General features: G+C 39.3%; 2 protein-coding genes across 2 annotated transcripts in view; both read right to left on the bottom strand.

Moving 5' to 3' along the window:
• Positions 1 to 2,134: 2,134 nt before the first annotated feature.
• Positions 2,135 to 4,240, bottom strand: bola1 (bolA family member 1). Its single transcript, XM_067600716.1, has 2 exons — positions 4,134 to 4,240; positions 2,135 to 3,108 (listed from the first exon to the last, which is right to left on the bottom strand). Exon 2 carries the CDS (start codon positions 3,083 to 3,085, stop codon positions 2,633 to 2,635), a length of 453 nt encoding a protein of 150 aa, XP_067456817.1. The 5' UTR covers positions 3,086 to 3,108; positions 4,134 to 4,240; the 3' UTR covers positions 2,135 to 2,632.
• A 625-nt stretch (positions 4,241 to 4,865) lies between these two features.
• The window catches only part of sv2a (synaptic vesicle glycoprotein 2A), a 59,272-nt gene continuing 45,533 nt past the window's right edge, over positions 4,866 to 18,604 (bottom strand). Inside the window, exons 11-13 of the mRNA XM_067600715.1 lie at positions 10,973 to 11,179; positions 9,679 to 9,838; positions 4,866 to 8,961 (exon numbers count right to left, since the gene is read on the bottom strand). Of these exons, the coding sequence (XP_067456816.1) occupies positions 8,778 to 8,961; positions 9,679 to 9,838; positions 10,973 to 11,179 (551 nt within the window). The 3' untranslated portion in view covers positions 4,866 to 8,777. The remainder of the gene's footprint in view (positions 8,962 to 9,678; positions 9,839 to 10,972; positions 11,180 to 18,604) is intronic.

Raw genomic sequence — 18,604 nt, 5'->3', positions numbered from 1 at the left:
TAGAGACTCCCACCAATAATTCCTGATGTATATTTGTTGTCTTATCACTCTCAAAGGCTTGAGGAGTGATTCTTGGCCGTCATCTGGGTTGAGGGAAGGACAAGAAGACCTTCACAGTGACACATACAACCCCAAGACAGAAATAGACGCCCACCCACATACACATGCACACACATACTGTAAAGAGTGTGTCATTCTGGGAACAAGCGCAAACTACCAAACATTTTGTACTTTTGTCCTCTGGTTTGCTCAGCCAGTCACAGTAAAGTCAAAATAAGGGTCATCTGAATCATAAATATAATTTGGCAGTCATTTAATGGATCATAGGTTGATTGTGACAAATACTTGTATGGCCCTTGATTCTTGATTACAGAGGCTACTTTTCTGTGTTTTGTGTCATGTCAACTAAAGCATTTGTTATCAGATTGATAAGTAGATTTTTAAGGTAATAAATTATTAGGTTGTTCAACTTTTCACAAATTTGTCCTGGAATTGATCCTGTATTACTAATCATTAGTTTGTGCTTTTAGTATGACTACATGCACCATCATAAGGAGAAATTTTAAAATGAATCGATAACGGATGTTCAACTTTCAGGGGAATAATGAAGACATCTTGTATTCATCAGCCCAACCGCCCAGTTCACTTTGTCCCATGATATGTTCACATACTGCCCTCATGTGTTGAGCCAGTAGTACTGATATTATCCTCAGGAGCACAGGCATCTCACATGGGAGTTACATTAGGCATTGCTCTGTGTCAAACATCACTGAAATTGATTTTTGCAAAATCAATTTGTGTTACCATTGGTACCATTTATATCAGAATACTGTTATCTGACATGGTTTGAAGTAAAAAAAAACACAACTTTTGTTTTTTTTTTTCAAATATTCAATACTGGCATAATGATGCTAAGGGCTTTGCAGAAAGATGTTAGTGAAAATTAAATTTAATACATTCCACCAACTGAGTAACATACTGGGTTTACACATTGTAGGTAAGGGTTACCTGAAGTCACCAAGAAAGGAACGTACCATGAGACTGAATTGATCAACTTTTTTTTTTTTTCTTTTTTTTTTAATTCTAAATGCAATGAAGGTACAGAAAAATTAGAACTTTTCACATTCATGGCACCGTTTGGTGTTTCTTTTGCTTTGATTATAACCTATACTACAAGGATGGTTACATTCAACGTAGAGGCTTGAAGACTGGGTTAAATAAAGTTGGGGGAACTGTTTCTTCCAAGTTGTAGGCCTACTCCAAATGAAACGACTAAATACGTTGTGACTAAAATTTTGACCTATTGCGTCATTTTTCTTGGGAGGACAGTCTCGATTCTTGAAACTTGGCCTCACGGTTTCAGTCAAATAAAGTTAACATATTCATATACAGACGGGTGACAAATTAAATGAGAAAAACATGTAACAGTAAGTAAACAGTAAGGTGTTGGGTCACCATGGGTCACCATGGGTCACCATGTGCCACCAGAACAGCTTTAGTGCGCCTTGGTATTGATTCTACACGTTTCTGAACTCTACTGGAGGGATGAGCACCATTCTTCCAAAAGATATTCCCTCATTTGTTGTTTTGATGATGGTGGTTGAGAGCGCTGTCTAACACGTCGGTCCAAAATCTCCCATAGCTGTTCAACTGGGTTGAGATCTGGTGACTGCAAAGGTCATAGCATATGATTCACATCATTTTCATACTCATCAAACCATTCAGTGACCCATCATGCTCTGTGGATGGGAACATTGTCATCTCATCAGGATAGAAATGTTTCATCATAGGATAAAGGTGATCACTCAGAACAAATTTGTATTGATTTGCAGTGACCCTTCCCTCTAAAGTGACCCAAACAATGCCAGCAAAATGCCCCCACAGCATAACAGAGCCACCAGATCCCCTCACTGTAGAGGTCAAGCATTCAGACCTGTACTGGTTTTTCCTTTACTTTGTCACCCGTCCGTATCTTGCTGTGTTAATTTATTTCACTATTCTGCTACTGTAGCATTTCACAAAAGAGCATCATGACTGGGTTCAAGTGTTATCCCTGCTACTCATAATTTTCCACTTACCAACTGCTTACCAACTTAAGTAATCTTGTTTGACCAACAATCATGAATCCCAAAAATGTATTTACAATTTTTAAGGACACTGTTTATTTTCATTCACATGCAGAAATGCAGACATGACCTTCCATTTTGACTTTTGGCCTGTGATACTATCACACAGACATACTTTCAGATCAGAACTGAAATAGACATACTGACGCACAAACATCTCTATGACACAGTAAATGCCATTGTTTATTAGGCAATAGGGGCTTCTCTGAAAGTAAAATTAGCATTTCACACAGAGACTGAGAGCTATGATCAGGAGCATAATAATGTATTTGTTCAGCAGTGGTGTCGCATAAGAGTAACTATAGAAACATATTTCTGTATTATAATCTGCAACAGAGTCCTGAGTGCCATTAAGTCAAGAAGGTATCATTAAAATTAAAGAATACCTCCAAATATCACTGTGTAAAGAGGAATCACTCATCTTTATACCTCTTCTACAACACCCACCAGCATTCTTCACAGTTCAGTCCAACAGCAAGTGTACAACTGCTTCATAGTTTGACACTTCACTCTCGCCCGGCCTTCAGTTTCTCCGCCATTGTGTGATCTCCCCTTGAGCCTCCCATGCAGGGTGGACTCTTAGCCAGGGAGGGGTTATTCCCCCACTGCGCAGGAGTCTTTGCCTGGATAGCCAGTGCATGAATGCAGTTGCTCAACTCCTCCTTCAAAGCCTCATTAACCAGACGGTGACGCTGTATCAATGGCAGACCCTCAAACTGGGAGCTGACAACCAGAACACGGAAATGCGATTCAGAACCGGGGGGCACGGCGTGCATATGGCTCTCATTGTGCACCTCTAAGTGGTCCGGCTTGAATGAGTCGGTCAGTTTGGTTCTGATAGTCCTCTCAACGGGTCGGCTGGGGTCTGGGTCCATGTGTGGTCTGAAGTGGGCCAGAGGCCGGGTTAAGGCAAGACTGGTGGAGGCGGGCCGAGCACAGCGGAGGACACTGGGCAGCATCAGAAGTTGTGGCGGGAGACCACCTAGGAGAGCCAGATGTGTACAAGTTTAGGTGATGTGCAGTTTACATGAGAGACATTCATGTTCTGGCAGCCATCTTTAGTTAATAACAGGCGTTCGGGTGTATTAATGAAGGGGGTTAGCTCGTAGATAGCAACAGCTGTGAATAGCTGTGAAAAATGTTATGCTAAATCTTGCATTTATAACCAAATGTGAGGAGAGACTTCTGTACTGATGTCAGCTTTTAAATCGCCTACTGGTGTCCTACTTTGTACACATCTAACATACTTCTGAGAATGTCTACTTGATATTAATCATAAATATGATTGATCAATCGGCTGATGGACAGAAAAATAATATGCAAGAATCCTGATAATAGATTAGACATATAAGTTATTTATCAAGAAAAATGTCAAACAGTTGCTGGTTCCAGCTTCTCGAATGTGAGGATTTGCTGCTTTTCTCTGATTTATGTCACTGTGTAGTGAAGACATTTTTTGTTTTGGACAGTTGGTCGTTTTTCCATTATATTTGCACACAAGTATAGCATTTTATAACTGGATCTCAATGATGCAGTTAGATGTGGTTGCGCTGCAACTGTAAAACATCAACACATTGGTGCTGTATCGATGACCATTTCCCATCGATTTGCTTTTCCTTTACCATAACTCCAACCAACCATCTTTGAATGAACGCTGAACCATAATGATGCGTCATACCAACCTTAACTATGTGACTGTGGCAGAAATCGCATGAGTCATTATTACGGTGCTGGATTTAAGTTGGTGACACTATTTCTAATAACGTTAAAGCCTTTGCTAAACTAAACTTTCTAGCTTTACATTAAATAACATGGCGGTTGCTTTCTAGCATTAGCCGTTAGCTTTCATTATAAACATAAGCTACATGCAAACTGAAACAATGTCAGGGAACCTCAGCGCTGATCAGCTCCATAAATAATTAACATACGCATGTATTCAACAGTAGACCCAAATAATAAGTGATAAAACTTTAGTTATCTAAAGTGAAGATGGATTTGTCTACTCACCTTGCAAGTGAAGTCAGTTGCGTCCCTTTGCTAACGACGTTACGCAAAACTCACCGGAAGTAGTAATACAGTTGGGTTTTGTAGTTTTTAAGCGCTGTGTCGTTTTCTAGCAGCATCTCTAGCTGGCAGCAGCAGCTAGTACAACAAACACGTACACAACAAGTTAACAGCAGCTTATGTATACAACTTGTGTCTACAAACACGCCAGGGGGACTAAAGGTTGTAATAAAATCAAATTAATATCTTGTAAAGCTTATAATAAGTTATATATTATACAGTTATAAGTTTTAATAGCTTCTTTGTTTGTATATTCAGACATAGAGGAAATGTATTGTTTGATATGGACAATCAGCTCTGAAAAGTTTGGCTTTTTGCTTAAGAATTTTGATATGTGAATATAAAATTTGGTCCAAATAGTAAGCAAATTAGTTAAATAAAACTGCAAGCAGAGATTCTTGTCATATTCAGTGAAACAACACGACACATTTTTCCAAAGTAATGTAAAGTGAGGGTGGATATGATCAGCAATATATTGTGGTATTTTACTCTACAGTTGTTTTGTATGTGGGCAAGCCTAAAATAAATACACCAGCGTTTATCTGAGCTCCCCACAAAAGGTACAACTTAGATTATTGTCTTTCTTGAGTAGCAGCAGGCTTTATACAGTTTGCAGTGTGTCTGTTGTAAACATGATCCACAATATTTATAGACATGTTAAAAAAAAGACAAATATTCTCTTTTCATAACTTTTATTCTTCATGGTTCTTTGTTATCCATTGTGATTCTAAAGGGTCAGGTGCACAACAAAGTGCAGACCCGATCAAAAATCAACAATGAGAAAATATAAGAAAAAAATCTCACACACCTTTAAACAGAACTGATGTTGTCACATTTAGGCTAACTATGATTCATAACCGGTATTTAACATTGATGTATTTACTTATATTTCATTCTCATTTACAAAATACACAAAATCAAAGACAACATACAGCATTGTCCATTTACACTTTTTTTTTTATAACTTTTGTTTTTATATTTATGATTCCACAAACAGTTTCTATACTTACAAACAATCAACTACAGTTTCTACAGCACAGTACAATGACAAAGGTGATAAATTCTTTGTTACATTTAATTAATGGCAATGCAATCTTATTGACAAAAGCCTCAAGGCCTAGGGTTGTTTTAGAGAGTACACACGAATGTTAGCTGTTAAGTCCTGTGTCATCAAGCCAACACTCAGCATTTTAGTGGACAAGGCCAGCTTATAGTAATGTGCTCCAATTCCCAATAGCTTCAAAGGAGAGAATAGAGACAAATACCCAAACACTTATTGCTTTGTTAACTTTTTGCACTCACGATTGACTGTTGCTCAGGCAACAATAATTATACAAAAAAACCCTGTAACATAAGCTTAGATATGTATCTATGAGAGACAATCTTGACTTGAACGGAGCCTGAACTGAGTCACTGAGACAGGTTAGCTTTTTAACAGCATTCCATGTTGAACAAATACAACAGTTATCTTGACATCGTTGTTCATTTCATTGGTGATACAGGACAACATACAGAGAATAGGACTGCTGACTTTTATATGCTGCTTAGCTTTTATATTTGTACAGTTAATGTGCATTTATAATCTATCAATGTGCTTTTAAGAGGGAATTTTGCTTTCTGACTCGGTGGCCAATTTGGCTTCTGAAGCCATTATTTCTTGCAGTTTTAAAACAAGGGCACCTGGACCCTTGATATCCAGCTCATGGGTGAGTTATGAAAAGTTTTCATCATCACATATTAAGTCCATTTGTTCTTGTTTCCCAACTGCTAAATATCACATGACCAATGGCTGAAAACCTGACTTCAATAGTATATTTCTAAGGGTCAAAAGGTTTGAAGAGCTATCTTATTAGTTACATTATAATTATCTTTATTTACATATATTCATATCTATAACAGAGATTTGATGGTGTAATGTGTAAACTCAGGCCATACAAAATATTTGGCAATAATTAATGAAGGGTGGTACTCATGGCACACTCATGGATTATAGGTCAGATGTCAAATTTGGAATCAGATTAGTGTGAGATGGAAGGGGTGAAATGTAAGGGGCAGGTCATTTTCCTGGTAGAGGGCTGTGGTAAAGCTCGAAGCCACTATGTTCACAACTGCACTCATATTCACAATCTTGTCATTTGGTAGGTTCTGGTCATTGTGCTCTTGCTAAACGCTGACCTTGTTCTTCATTAAATCTCTAGCAAGGCTGCATCAGGATATGTCTTGAAGAACTCAAGGCATTTCACAATTGTGCATGTACAACTGTGTACATTTAGTGCAATGGGTTGTCTATTTATTCAACTGTCTTGAGTCTACGTATGGCTGCTATCCTACAAAATGGCAGTTTGGACAAAAACTTTTTTTTTTTTAAATCTGGTTTGTTAATGATTGTTTTTCTTTAATCATGCAATTGTGAACATATCACTCTTATTTTTCTAGATCAGGGGAATGTGGCGATGCGTTCACCAACACTCTGTGCTGTTATCGGTGTCGGACATATGACAATCAGCCCTTGGCAGTGAGTTCTCTACGGTGAATCTCATGTTATATCTAGCTACATTTGTATAATAAAGCACAAGTTAACACAAGGTCCCGGTGCATTTCAAATGCATACCCTCACTAGCAGAATAATCCTTTTCAACTGTAATTAATCCTCATTGTTCAACATGTTATGTGCTCCAAGGACAAACACATCTCAAATGAGGAAAATATGAAATAGAACAACTCTGTTGCAACCCACTATTTTATTTTGGGTGCAGTATTTTCCAACAATTTGAATAACTACTCTACAGTTGTTGTGCTCTAATTTTCTGGACTTTCTTAAACCCAGAGCAAAAAACCAGGTTAACATTATGAGACAGCTACCCCACATCCATTAACAAATCAAAACAGAATTTGCCAAATGTGAAATGGTAAAAGATGAAAAAAAAAAGAAAAAAACAGAAATTCAATATTGCACAGAGGTTCAATATTGCACTAAGAAGCACACTCACATTTATATAAACATTCAGTTCACACAATTAGATTATAGTTTATCTGTCATCTCTTACACACTTAACACAATTTGCGCCTGCACTAAAACATCAAAACTAAAAGTGTAGCCTTTTTTGTGTAACATTTTTTTTTAATCCTTTTGATTACCTGTTTTTCTTCCACATGTAATAGTATTATTTAAGTTAATAAAGGAATATTTCCCTTTTGAACCCATCCTGTGGAGTGTGCTCTAAGAAGAGTGTGGTAAGATTCAGTTGCTGTTAGCAACAGCAGAATAAATGCATTGTGCTGCCTTTTTGTGGGTAGGAAAAGTCCAAATATTACGACAACTTAAGCCAGACTAACTGATAAGGAAATGCAACATGTCCAAAATGCTGTTTACATGTTATACTCTCAGTTTTCATAAATTTACATACATACTTTTTGACATGCATAACACCCTCCAAAACACAATTATAAGAGACAAACATACTGTAAGTCTGGGAGGAGAGGTACTAAAAAGGCATTTCTTACAAAGGGATGTACAGTATGATTGAAAAATGATGATTGAGTGTGAGCTTCTAAACATTTTCATCAAGTCAAGAAAATGTTAGGGACATTCACACTAGTAAATGGTTGTGCTTTAAATGTACATTTTAACAAATAGCTTAATCGTTGTGATGAAATGGCAATCATGACAGCACAAAATATTCACTTGGCATAGGAAACGTATCCATTTACTGATTTGAATGGTCTCATGACTGCTTGGAGGTGATCAGAAACAATGTTTTTAAAGGGAAAAGGGGCTCGATTGATCGCCTTGTCACATTCTAACAATAACAAAAACAAACCTGGAATGTTCTATAATCTATAAAATGGCAGTTAGTCTGTACATCAACACAAGACCTCAGGAGATACATAATGAGGACAGGTCTTTGTTAAAGAGAAAGCCAAGAGAGTCGTTTCTTGGTTTTACCCCGCAAAGTCAAAAATGCTTTAAATCAAGGCATAAAATGTTGCATTTTTGATCTATGTCCAACAATGGCAAAGTAGCTACTCAAGACTTGAGAGGTGAGTTGAATTTGCTCAGAAGAATGGAGGTGACTACAGAGAACTCTGCAACAATGGCTAGTGGTCATTTCTATGAGTCTATTTGCATGGCTCACCATCAAGAGCCCCCATCCCCTGACCTCCAACCCCAGGTGTATGTACAAATATTGGGGGGTACCGAATCTAAATGTACTATTATATTCCAGGGAAATCAAGTTTCTCACTCTCACTGAACATTTTAACATTATGTTTGCCTCACATTTTCACTGAAACCAATTCTGAGCAATCATCAATAATTTGTCCAAATCAGCCAGAGGTTTATTCATGGTTCATCACAGCTCCACTAATCTTTATAGCATGGAGGGATACCTATCAGATAATCACCAATACCAAATATTTACAGCTCAGCAGATCTGTGTGGCTCTTCTGCATTGTGTTATGTGCACAAAACTTGATTCTGTTATTGTAGGGAAGGGGTTAGAGGGTAGAATTTGGAGGGCTCTTGAGCTGTTCGTTCACAGTGTGGCGAAAACTCTTCTGCCCCCCTGGAAAGTTGTTGGCGCCACATTATTGCAGCACCTGGCCCCGCGTTTCTGGTAGTTTGAGGGCCAAAAAACTGCCTGCCGCCAACGCTCCCGAGGCAAAGAGGATGGGCACAGCCTTGGTGATACCAACGAAGGAGGTGAAAATACTTATGCCTAACACCGCTGCTAATTTACAGAGGGCGTTGAGGAAGCCAAATGCTGTAGTTCTGAGAAAAGAGAGGGGACAGATAAAGAGCAAGAGTCAGTTCCTTGTCTATTGCTCGATCATGCTTTAGGAAGAATAAAACAAGCAAATGAGAAAAGAAATTGAGTATTATAGTAACAAGAATACATTCATCTTTTACTTGGTACATCAGGTACAGCCTTACTAAGAAAGTCTAGTAAGAACTTTCTCTATGTTTACACCATAGACTCTATATAAATACAGTATATATATAATATATATAACCCTTATACACAGTCTATGGTTAAATACTGTATCATAGAGTAAATACATACAACCACAAGGTGGAGCTACATCCTCTTAAATCAAAAGTCTCAAGCGTTTCTCCTGAATACAGAAGGGCAACATGAATGATACATGTTTTTGCTTGGGTGAAAATTTTGAATTATATTCCTCACAAATAGTGATATTTTATTTTATGGTAGGCTCCATTTCAATGAATAAATCAAAGTAGGGTTTACATACACTGCCATTCAGGCAAGAGCACATCCTGCTAAAGCCATTAGATGGCAACAAGGCAGCTAAATGCTGTACATCATAAGCACTACCAATGATTTCCCTCCACAATGTCATCCATCCAAGTAAGCCAACCAATCATGATGGGGCAACATTTATGACATAATTTTAACACATCATTCACTACCACTGACCCTGCCTTCACTGTGTCAAGCAGATTTCAGGGCATGCCTGATTTGCCTACCTCTTGTCAGATGGGTAGAGCTCAACGGTCAGCACATCCAGGGCATTCCAGGAGGCGATGCTGATTCCCCCGAACAGGCAGAGCAGAGCAATCATGGCTGACTCGCTGTTGCCAAAGGACAGGAAGAAACAGCTGATGCAAGAAATCACACTGGAGCCCGCTGGAGATAAGACAAGGGGGAAAAAAAGGAGAGATATTGGACAGAGTGACATATGAAGAAAGGAAGGAAATCCTGCATAATTTCACTGAATATTAATCAGTAATGTTTTTTTTTTGTTTGTTTGTTTGTTTGTTTGTTTTTTTACTTTTTAACACCTTCAGTGCTCTCTCTGTCCAACTCATTAAATATTCTACAGACAAAACTAAACAATGCAGACAAAACTGAATATTTTTGGGACCTGTATTGAGGGAGTATATTAATACTTACAATACATGGGTACCTGGACGAATGGCAAACCTTTAGAGTACATATCAAAGTATTAATTGATTAACTAAAGGTGAATTCGATCTACTTTTATAGATTATGGTGATGTCATATGCTATGACCCTCCACTCTGAAACCTCGAGGTGTCATGTATTACTCTGCAATCAGATTTGTAACTGACACATCCCTGCACTTTCTCTGTGTAAGATGAGAGCATAGATGGCTTTTGCTTATTCATATAAAAAAAAATAAAACTCAATAGAGTTTCATTTTACGTAACCTTAATCCTCATCAGCAGATCTGAAATTTATCAAACTTATTCTGCAGACTGACTTCAATAAATTCCATGAAATTCAGAGTTTTCGACTCAAAAAGTAAGTTTAGACCACATGCATGGCTTGAGTCTATCCTATCATGTAGACTGAGAAACACTCCACTCAGAGTCCACCACAGGGCTACCGCAGATAGAGAACTCTTATTCATACCTGCAGAAAATGTGTTAACATGTAGGCTATATGTCCTTGGATATAAGAAGGACATCAGTGGAGACTCATATCATTAGCTGGAAAACATCAAACTTCTAAATATAAGGTCACAGGGGGAGTCACGGACCTATTCTGCATTTTTTTAAACCTTATTAGTGCAGTGGTAACATAGTATGCCTTTCCTTTTTCAGCAGGTTTTAAGCAATCCCACAGAGTTGGGTGGTACAAGTTCTGTCTTCTACTGGCAGAAAACTGAGAGGCTGCACATGAGCAAAGTAGCCCATTAATGAAGCTGATGTATAAACTTAAGTCTTATTCTTATTTACTTTCAATACACATGGTGCTGATTAATATGCATGTCTCCTTGCTGCCCAGAGCATATTACCTAGCATCCTCAGCCGTCCAATCTTGTCCATGAGCAGCGCAGAAACAATGTTGCCTGGCAACACAGCCAAGGTGCCCAGGAAACTGACAAAGTAGACCATGTAGGCATTATTCTCATCACTGACGTCACTGAGCAGGCAGCCCTCTTTGTTGTGCAGGAAAGTGCTGTTGATAAGCTTGCAGTTGACCAGCCTATACTTGAAGAGATCTGGAGAGAAAGGAGGGGGGTGGAGGAGGGAGGGGGTACAAAGGGTGGTGAGAGAGGAGGCAGAAAGGAAGCAGGGTTAAAACAGAGGAAAAAAGGTTGACTAGTAAACATGATGATAGGATGGTAAGAAAGGATGCTGATAGTGATTGTTAAATCACAAGTCTCCAGGCCTAGTTTTACCTCAAACCACCTAACTCAATGCATGGACTGCCATTCCAGATTAGACACCCCAAGAAGTTATAAAACTCCACCTTCTAAGTCAATTAGTCCCTTTCCCTCCAAACCATTGTTGTGTGAATGAACAAAGAAATAAAGAATGTGAGTTTAAATACAGACTTTTCACCCTTAAAATTTTATTCTGTTTGTTAATATTCCACGGATTTGTTTGAATGTTTTGTATTGCATTATATTAGATTCTTATGTGTAGTGATGCAGAGGATGACCAAGATTGTGGATGCATTAATGATGTAAGTTAGAATGAGAATCTACTCTACTTTATTTATTCAGTTCTGTTTACTGCCAGTGTTTTCATTTGTAATATTTTCAGTGTAATATTTCCTTTGTATAAAAAAATCATCCACCATCCATCATCTATGCAACTGTTCTTTTTGATTGCAATTTATACATTGTTGGAATGGCCTTTTGGATCCTGTGTTTAAATGTGCACTCACATCCGATGTTCCACGAGTCAATGCCACCACTATCTACAAAGTTTTTTCGGTGATGATGAATCTGCTGTTATTATTTTGGATGCTTGTAGCTCAGGTAATGAGTGGTAACTGAAAAACTTGAATTTAAATACCCATAAATCCTGAAACATGACATTAGTAAACTCCACCATGCATTCCTGTGGAGTTTTTCCATTTGGTGAGACTTTATAGGGGGCGGCTGTGGCTCAGGAAGTAGAGCGGGTTGTCCACTAATCGGAAGATTGGGGGTTTGATTCCTGGCTCCTCCAGTCAGCATGTCGAAGTGTCCTTGGGCAAGATACTGAACCCCAAAGTGAGTGAGTGTGAGTGTGTGTGAATGCATTAGATCCCCCTCCTGATGAGCAGATTGGCACCTTGCATGGTGGCCATCAGTGCCATCTGTGTATGAATGTGTGTGTGAATGGGTGAATGCTGACATGCAGTGTAAAGCGCTCTGAGTGGTCGGAATGCTAGAAAGGCGCTATATAAGTGAAGTCTTTTTACCATACATTTCAGAGGGAGAATATTGTACCTTTTACTCCACTACATTTATCCGACAACTACCATGTCTGACTAGTTATTTCAGAAAATCAGGTTTTATACAAAAAATGCCTACCAACAATTTATGGGACATAATCCTTTCTTGGTAATGCTTTAAATGTGAAACACCTCCAGACAGTGTTACATTTTATTAAAGGACCATTGTGTAGAATTTTGTAGCATCTAGCTGAACAGACTTAGCAGAAATGGAATATAATATTCATAATTATGTTTTAATTAGTGTATAATCACCTGAAAATAAGAATCATTGTGTTTTCATTACCTTAGAGTGAGCCGTTTATATCTACATAGGGAGCGGATCCTCTTCGACGGGGGCCGACATGTTGCATCATCATGTTTCTACAGTAGCCCAGAACGGACAAACCAAACACTGGCTATAGAGAGGGCCTTTTGTGTTTTCGCAGCCACTGTAGGTTCTCCTACATACTTGGAAGGGGAGGGTGAGGGGAAGGGTATTCAGTTGTTTGCAATCTGCTACCTCATCACTAAATGCCACTAAATCCAACACACTGGTCCTTTACCAGCAGCTTAATGACATTAAAGCAGCCAAGCAGGGTGGATAAGGGTAAATGAAAGGGGACAAGTGGGGAGACACTTACCTATTATCATTTCTGCCATGACAACATAACACATATGATATTTCCCTTTTTATACTCACAATAAGTGACAGCAATGCTGCCCTTTCTAATGATGAATGAAGAGAAAAACTACTTCACATCAAACATAATCTGCAGCCTGAGGTGGTGCATTTGAAAGTTTGTAAGTGTGACAATTCCATTATTTAAAAATATTTATTCAAAAATATTAGTTATATGAGTTAAAAATCATTAATTTTTAGGTTTTCAGATATTTTTTATTTTTTTATTTTTTTAAGTATAGCGTAATTTATAGAGTGGGAGGAAACTGGAGTACTACTTGTGAAGGAATTTCCATTCATGTGCCATGTATGAAATGCACCTTAGACAAGCAGATGGTGAGGGACAGACAGCTGTCTTCTTCCCTGTAAAGCCGACCTGGTTTTATGATTGTTGCCATAGAGGCAGTGCCAAAGTAAACAATTTTATAGTGATGTTGTAACTAGGGACAAGGTTGCCTGGGCCCTGCCTGAATAACTGGTTCTATTCTTTTCCTTCAGACTTGATGTGACATTTCATTGTGTCAACACCGGCACTTCGATATGTAACTGTTGTCTCCTTGATCGATCAAGTTTGTCTTTGCTTAAGACGTCTATATCTCCCAGAGTTTCTGCATTTACAAGTTAACCAGTTCTCAATATTTTCATTCACACTACTCCTCTTATTCAATTGGTGGAAAAATAGTTGCAGTTTCTTCCAAGAGATCATCGCATAAAGCTTTCTCGTGCCCAGGACAGAAAAGCTGTGACTCTTGCTCGGGCCCTGGAAAAAGCAGGGGCAATTCTTCTACGGGGCCTGGAATAAGCAGCTCTAACATATCTAAAGAGTGTATAAGGAGCTGAAATGACCCAACGACCCAGAATTACCAACAGACCCTCTTCCTCTGGCTCTAATTCATAGTCACTGGGAAAAAAACCTTCCATTTCTTCCCTGGGCTCAGGAAAGAAAGTTGAAATACTTGCTCCGTCCGTGGAAAGAACATCTGCATTTCCTTCTCTGGTCATGGAAAAACCATCTGCAATTCTTGCTCTGGCTGTTGACAAAACAGATGCCATTCTTACTCTGGCTATGGAAAAATCAGTTACCATTCTTGCTATGGCCATGTTGAAAAAAATTACAATTCCTGCTCCGGGCATGGACAAAAAGGACACAATTCTTGCTTGGGCCATGGTGAAAAACGTTACAATTCCTGCTCGGGCCCTGGGAATAACAGCTGCAATTCTTGCTCTGGCCTCAGCTGCAATTCTTGCTCGGGCCATGGACAAAAAGGACACAATTCTTGCTTGGGCCATGGTGAAAAACATTACAATTGCTGCTCGGGCCCTGGGAATAACAGCTGCAATTCTTGCTCGGGCCATGGACAAAAAGGACACAATTCTTGCTTGGGCCATGGTGAAAAACGTTACAATTGCTGCTCGGGCCCTGGGAATAACAGCTGCAATTCTTGCTCTGGCCTCAGCTGCAATTCTTGCTCGGGCCATGGACAAAAAGGACACAATTCTTGCTTGGGCCATGGTGAAAAACGTTACAATTGCTGCTCGGGCCCTGGGAATAACAGCTGCAATTCTTGCTCTGGCCTCAGCTGCAATTCTTGCTCGGGCCATGGACAAAAAGGACACAATTCTTGCTTGGGCCATGGTGAAAAACATTACAATTCCTGCTCGGGCCCTCGGAATAACAGCTGCAATTCTTGCTCTGGCCTCAGCTGCAATTCTTGCTCGGGCCATGGACAAAAAGGACACAAGTCTTGCTTGGGCCATGGTGAAAAAAGTTACAATTCCTGCTCGGGCCCTGGGAATAACAGCTGCAATTCTTGCTCTGGCCTCAGCTGCAATTCTCGCTTGGGCCATGGACAAAAAGGACACAAGTCTTGCTTGGGCCATAGTGAAAAAAGTTACAATTCCTGCTCGGGCCGTGGAAATGACAGCTGCAATGCCTGCTTGGGCCCTAGGGAAAGCAATTGCAATTCTTGCTCTGGTTTCAGCTGCAATTCTTGCTCGAGAAATGGCAAAAAGCATTGCCACTCCATCTCTGGTCCTGGTGATGAGAGTTAAAATTCCTGCACGGTCCAGGTACACCACAGCAGCTCTGGTCATGGAATTAACTGCTGCAATGCTTGCTTGGGCTGTGGAAACAACTGCTGCAATTCCTGCTGACCATCTGCTAGCAGGTTGTGGCGTCTCTGGTTCAAGTGTTGTGGTATCATCCCTGTCTCCCTCATTCACAGGGCAGATAAAGTGAAGCAGGTAGAAGGAGAGAGGAGGAAGTGCAAGCATATTTCTGCCAGAATCACTCCGGTGAACCACAGAATAGGTGCGGTCATGCTCTTTTTTCCTTTGCTTAGCTTCATTACTCAGACAGTCTAAGCCCATAGAAATGTTGCTAGCCTCCTGGTACAACAACCTGAGTTTACTGTAGCTTCGGACCTGAAAGTCTGTCTTGGCTTGTGGTACGCACTCCTCTAGAAGTGATCCATGGGGCACAGGTTGTGCAAGGTTAGTCCTGGATGAAGTGGGGCAGTTAAGCCCCAGACCAGATATTAAGAGGTGACCAGCAGCTTTGGCGATCCAACTACTTACTATCGAGATTGACATGTTGACAGTATTTCCCCTTGTCTTATCCAAGTATGGTTGTTAAGATTTATACTACTCAACACAAATGTGAAAAATGAGTAAATGTATGTTTTCACAAACTTGGACTGCAGTCTGTAATGAACTGGAACGCTGTAACGCTTCCATCCTCAAACATCAAAGGGCTGTTGCGTCATAGAATTTTAAATCGAAATGACGGCATGCGTGTGTGACGTCAGGAGTGCTACAATCATTGAGAAAAAAAAAAACACCTAGTGGAAAATGCCTAGATGCTACTTGTTGATGTAATGCACTAGGCTTCTTCGACTCGTCGTGTAAATAAAGGGAACTTAAAGCCTACCGTTTCCAGTCACGCTGTGTGACAAAGTAGCTGAGAATACGAAAAAAGTGTGCAGCGTTGTGTTCAAAATCCACTCCACTCATGTGTGATTATATGAATTCTGTTGTTATAGTTTTTTAGTTCTACTTTTTATGTCCCTCGTAGGATTACAAGACACTTCTATATGTTACAGTAGTCCATACAGATATATCAGCACCATGGACAGCGTCCGCCAGGAGCTTGAATTGAATTTCCTGTTTCACAATTAAGCTGCACTGAATACAATATGTAATGTACGACATCTTTAATACTGTGTGCCTATGTAGAATGTTTTTGCATGATAAGATAAGAAGGGTGTGTTGTAAGTCAAGTTGCCTATGTGATACATGCGCATACCTTTGAAACATATTCAGTCGCGCTGACACTTTACATTCTTCGCTGCTAGAAACGAAAACACCAAAAGGATGAGCAAAGCGCATTTCAAGGTCAGGCAAATACGGACATACTGTATATTAACGCTGCTTGCATCGTCCGGATAGTCTTCATCTCCCGCTGAGATAGAGACCATTTCGAGAAATGAACTTTAAGCAAGGGAGAGGCAACCTTTACGCACAGGACTTCAACTCTTCATATAAATGACTGGAGATAACAAAGCTCGTGATCTCGACATGACAGCATTTAAACATAACTGCAAACACAGCCGTTCTCGGCTTTCTTATTTTTGCAACCACATGTCCAAATCATATTTTTTGCATAAAAATGTTTACGGAGGTTGCGTCATGTATTAAATGGAGATCACCTGTGTGTGTGATCAAGGTGTGACAAGTGATTTTTGGCTACACACAGCTAGTTAGTCAAATTCCTGCCACAAAGAACATAATCAGGACAAAGGAACATACCGAACAAATCAGTGAAAATGTTTATTGCAAAGTACCAATCAGGGGAAAGTGTACTGAATATCCTTCAGAATGCAGTGGGGTCTATTAAAAAAAGGACAGTATATTGGCACAGCTGTAAATCTGTCTGTGCCAGATGGGCAGTGGAGAAAGCAGCCACTAGAGGCCTACAACAACTCTGGAGGAGCTACGAGGTTTCAGGCTGAGATGGGAGACACTGTGTATACAGCAACTGTTGCTTCAACTTCAGTAGCAGCTTCACAGCTGTTGAAAGAGACTCACATGACATCTAGACTCTAGTTTGCTGTAAGGAAGTTGTGAAAAAAGAAGGTTTTGTGGTCTGTCATAATAAATGCTATTAAACCTAACAACTACACTGAGTGACCAAAAGAGCCAAAACTCTTCTATACTGTCATTTGATACCATAGTTACCATATCCAAACTTTTTACACATTTAAATGTTGATGATAGGTGTAGTATGTTTTGAGGCTGCAGCTTGTTGTTTAGTTTAGGATAGGATTTCAGTATATTAAGGCATTGCTAATATGTTTGGTCCTCCACATACTGTATGTAAATTAGGTTGAGAAAATATTAGTAACACCTTTCAATAAAAGTGCAGTCCAGCAACATTGCAAAGTACAGCCTCAAAATGTACTGACAACTAAGGTACTGTATTTATATTGAAGTAAATCCAACTTTCTTTGGAAAATATACTGACTGCTTTTTTAGGATACCATTTTTTTATCCATAAATATTTAAATATATAGGCTATTTAAACTTTGCCTGAAGCTCTTCAATTAATTCTACAACTATACTTATGTATACTCTGTACATGGTAGCTATTGTATCCCCCTTGTCTATTGCTCCTCCTGAGGTTTCACCCATTTGTTTCATGCAAAAGGATTCTTGTGTTAGTGGATTTTTTGGTGGTTTTCATGCTTTATAAATACACTTGGCACTAGTTGACTGAGTTGACACTAATAAGTTAATAAATTCTCACTTTTGGTTGGCAGAGAAGTGACCAAGTGATCATTTGAGCTTCTTTGCACCTTCAATATCTCAAACGATTTCATGCAGCTCTGCAGGTATTTTATTATTTTAATTATTTTATTTTATCTGAGGCTCAATATAATCTGCCAAGAGTCACACTATTGCAGTAAAGGTGAATAAGAATACCATCTTCCCACTTACTTACATCTTGCAGTAATAACACTATAATTTGATAAACTGTAAAGAACAGCCTTTTATTACCTCTGGATCAGTACATACAGTACAGACTAACATGATGTCACACCTGTGCAGCCCAACTGCATTCGTCATGTGGTTTATTCCCATCATGCTGCATTGTGATAATAAGGTGCACCATGGCAACTATCAAGCAGCCTAAAGTTCTGAACAGGGAGCTCAAAGAGAGATTAAGTCCTAATAAACAAACAAGTTTAATTCACATGCTAATGAGGAACTCCTGGCCGGCACTGATAGCAGTTACAAGGTGTAAAGACTGCAAACAACTAACAAAGCGAAAGGAAGCTTTGGCTGTATGGACACAGCTGCTGAATGTATAGTGGATACTGTCCTTTTTCTAAAATGTACAAAGATACATCTTTTGTGTCATTGCAGTGGGGAAAAATCAATTGTATAGTTTGAGATGAGAGACAGTGCTGCAATTTTAAAGAGGGGGAAAAAAGATGATTCAGTCTGGGTTGCTAGGAGACATTGCAGCTCTGCAATGCT

This window comes from Thunnus thynnus, chromosome 10, assembly GCF_963924715.1.
Source record: "Thunnus thynnus chromosome 10, fThuThy2.1, whole genome shotgun sequence".
NCBI classification, from domain to species: Eukaryota; Metazoa; Chordata; class Actinopteri; order Scombriformes; family Scombridae; genus Thunnus; species Thunnus thynnus.
Note: the sequence above shows the minus strand (reverse complement) of the source record. Positions and strands in the feature narration are given on the sequence as shown.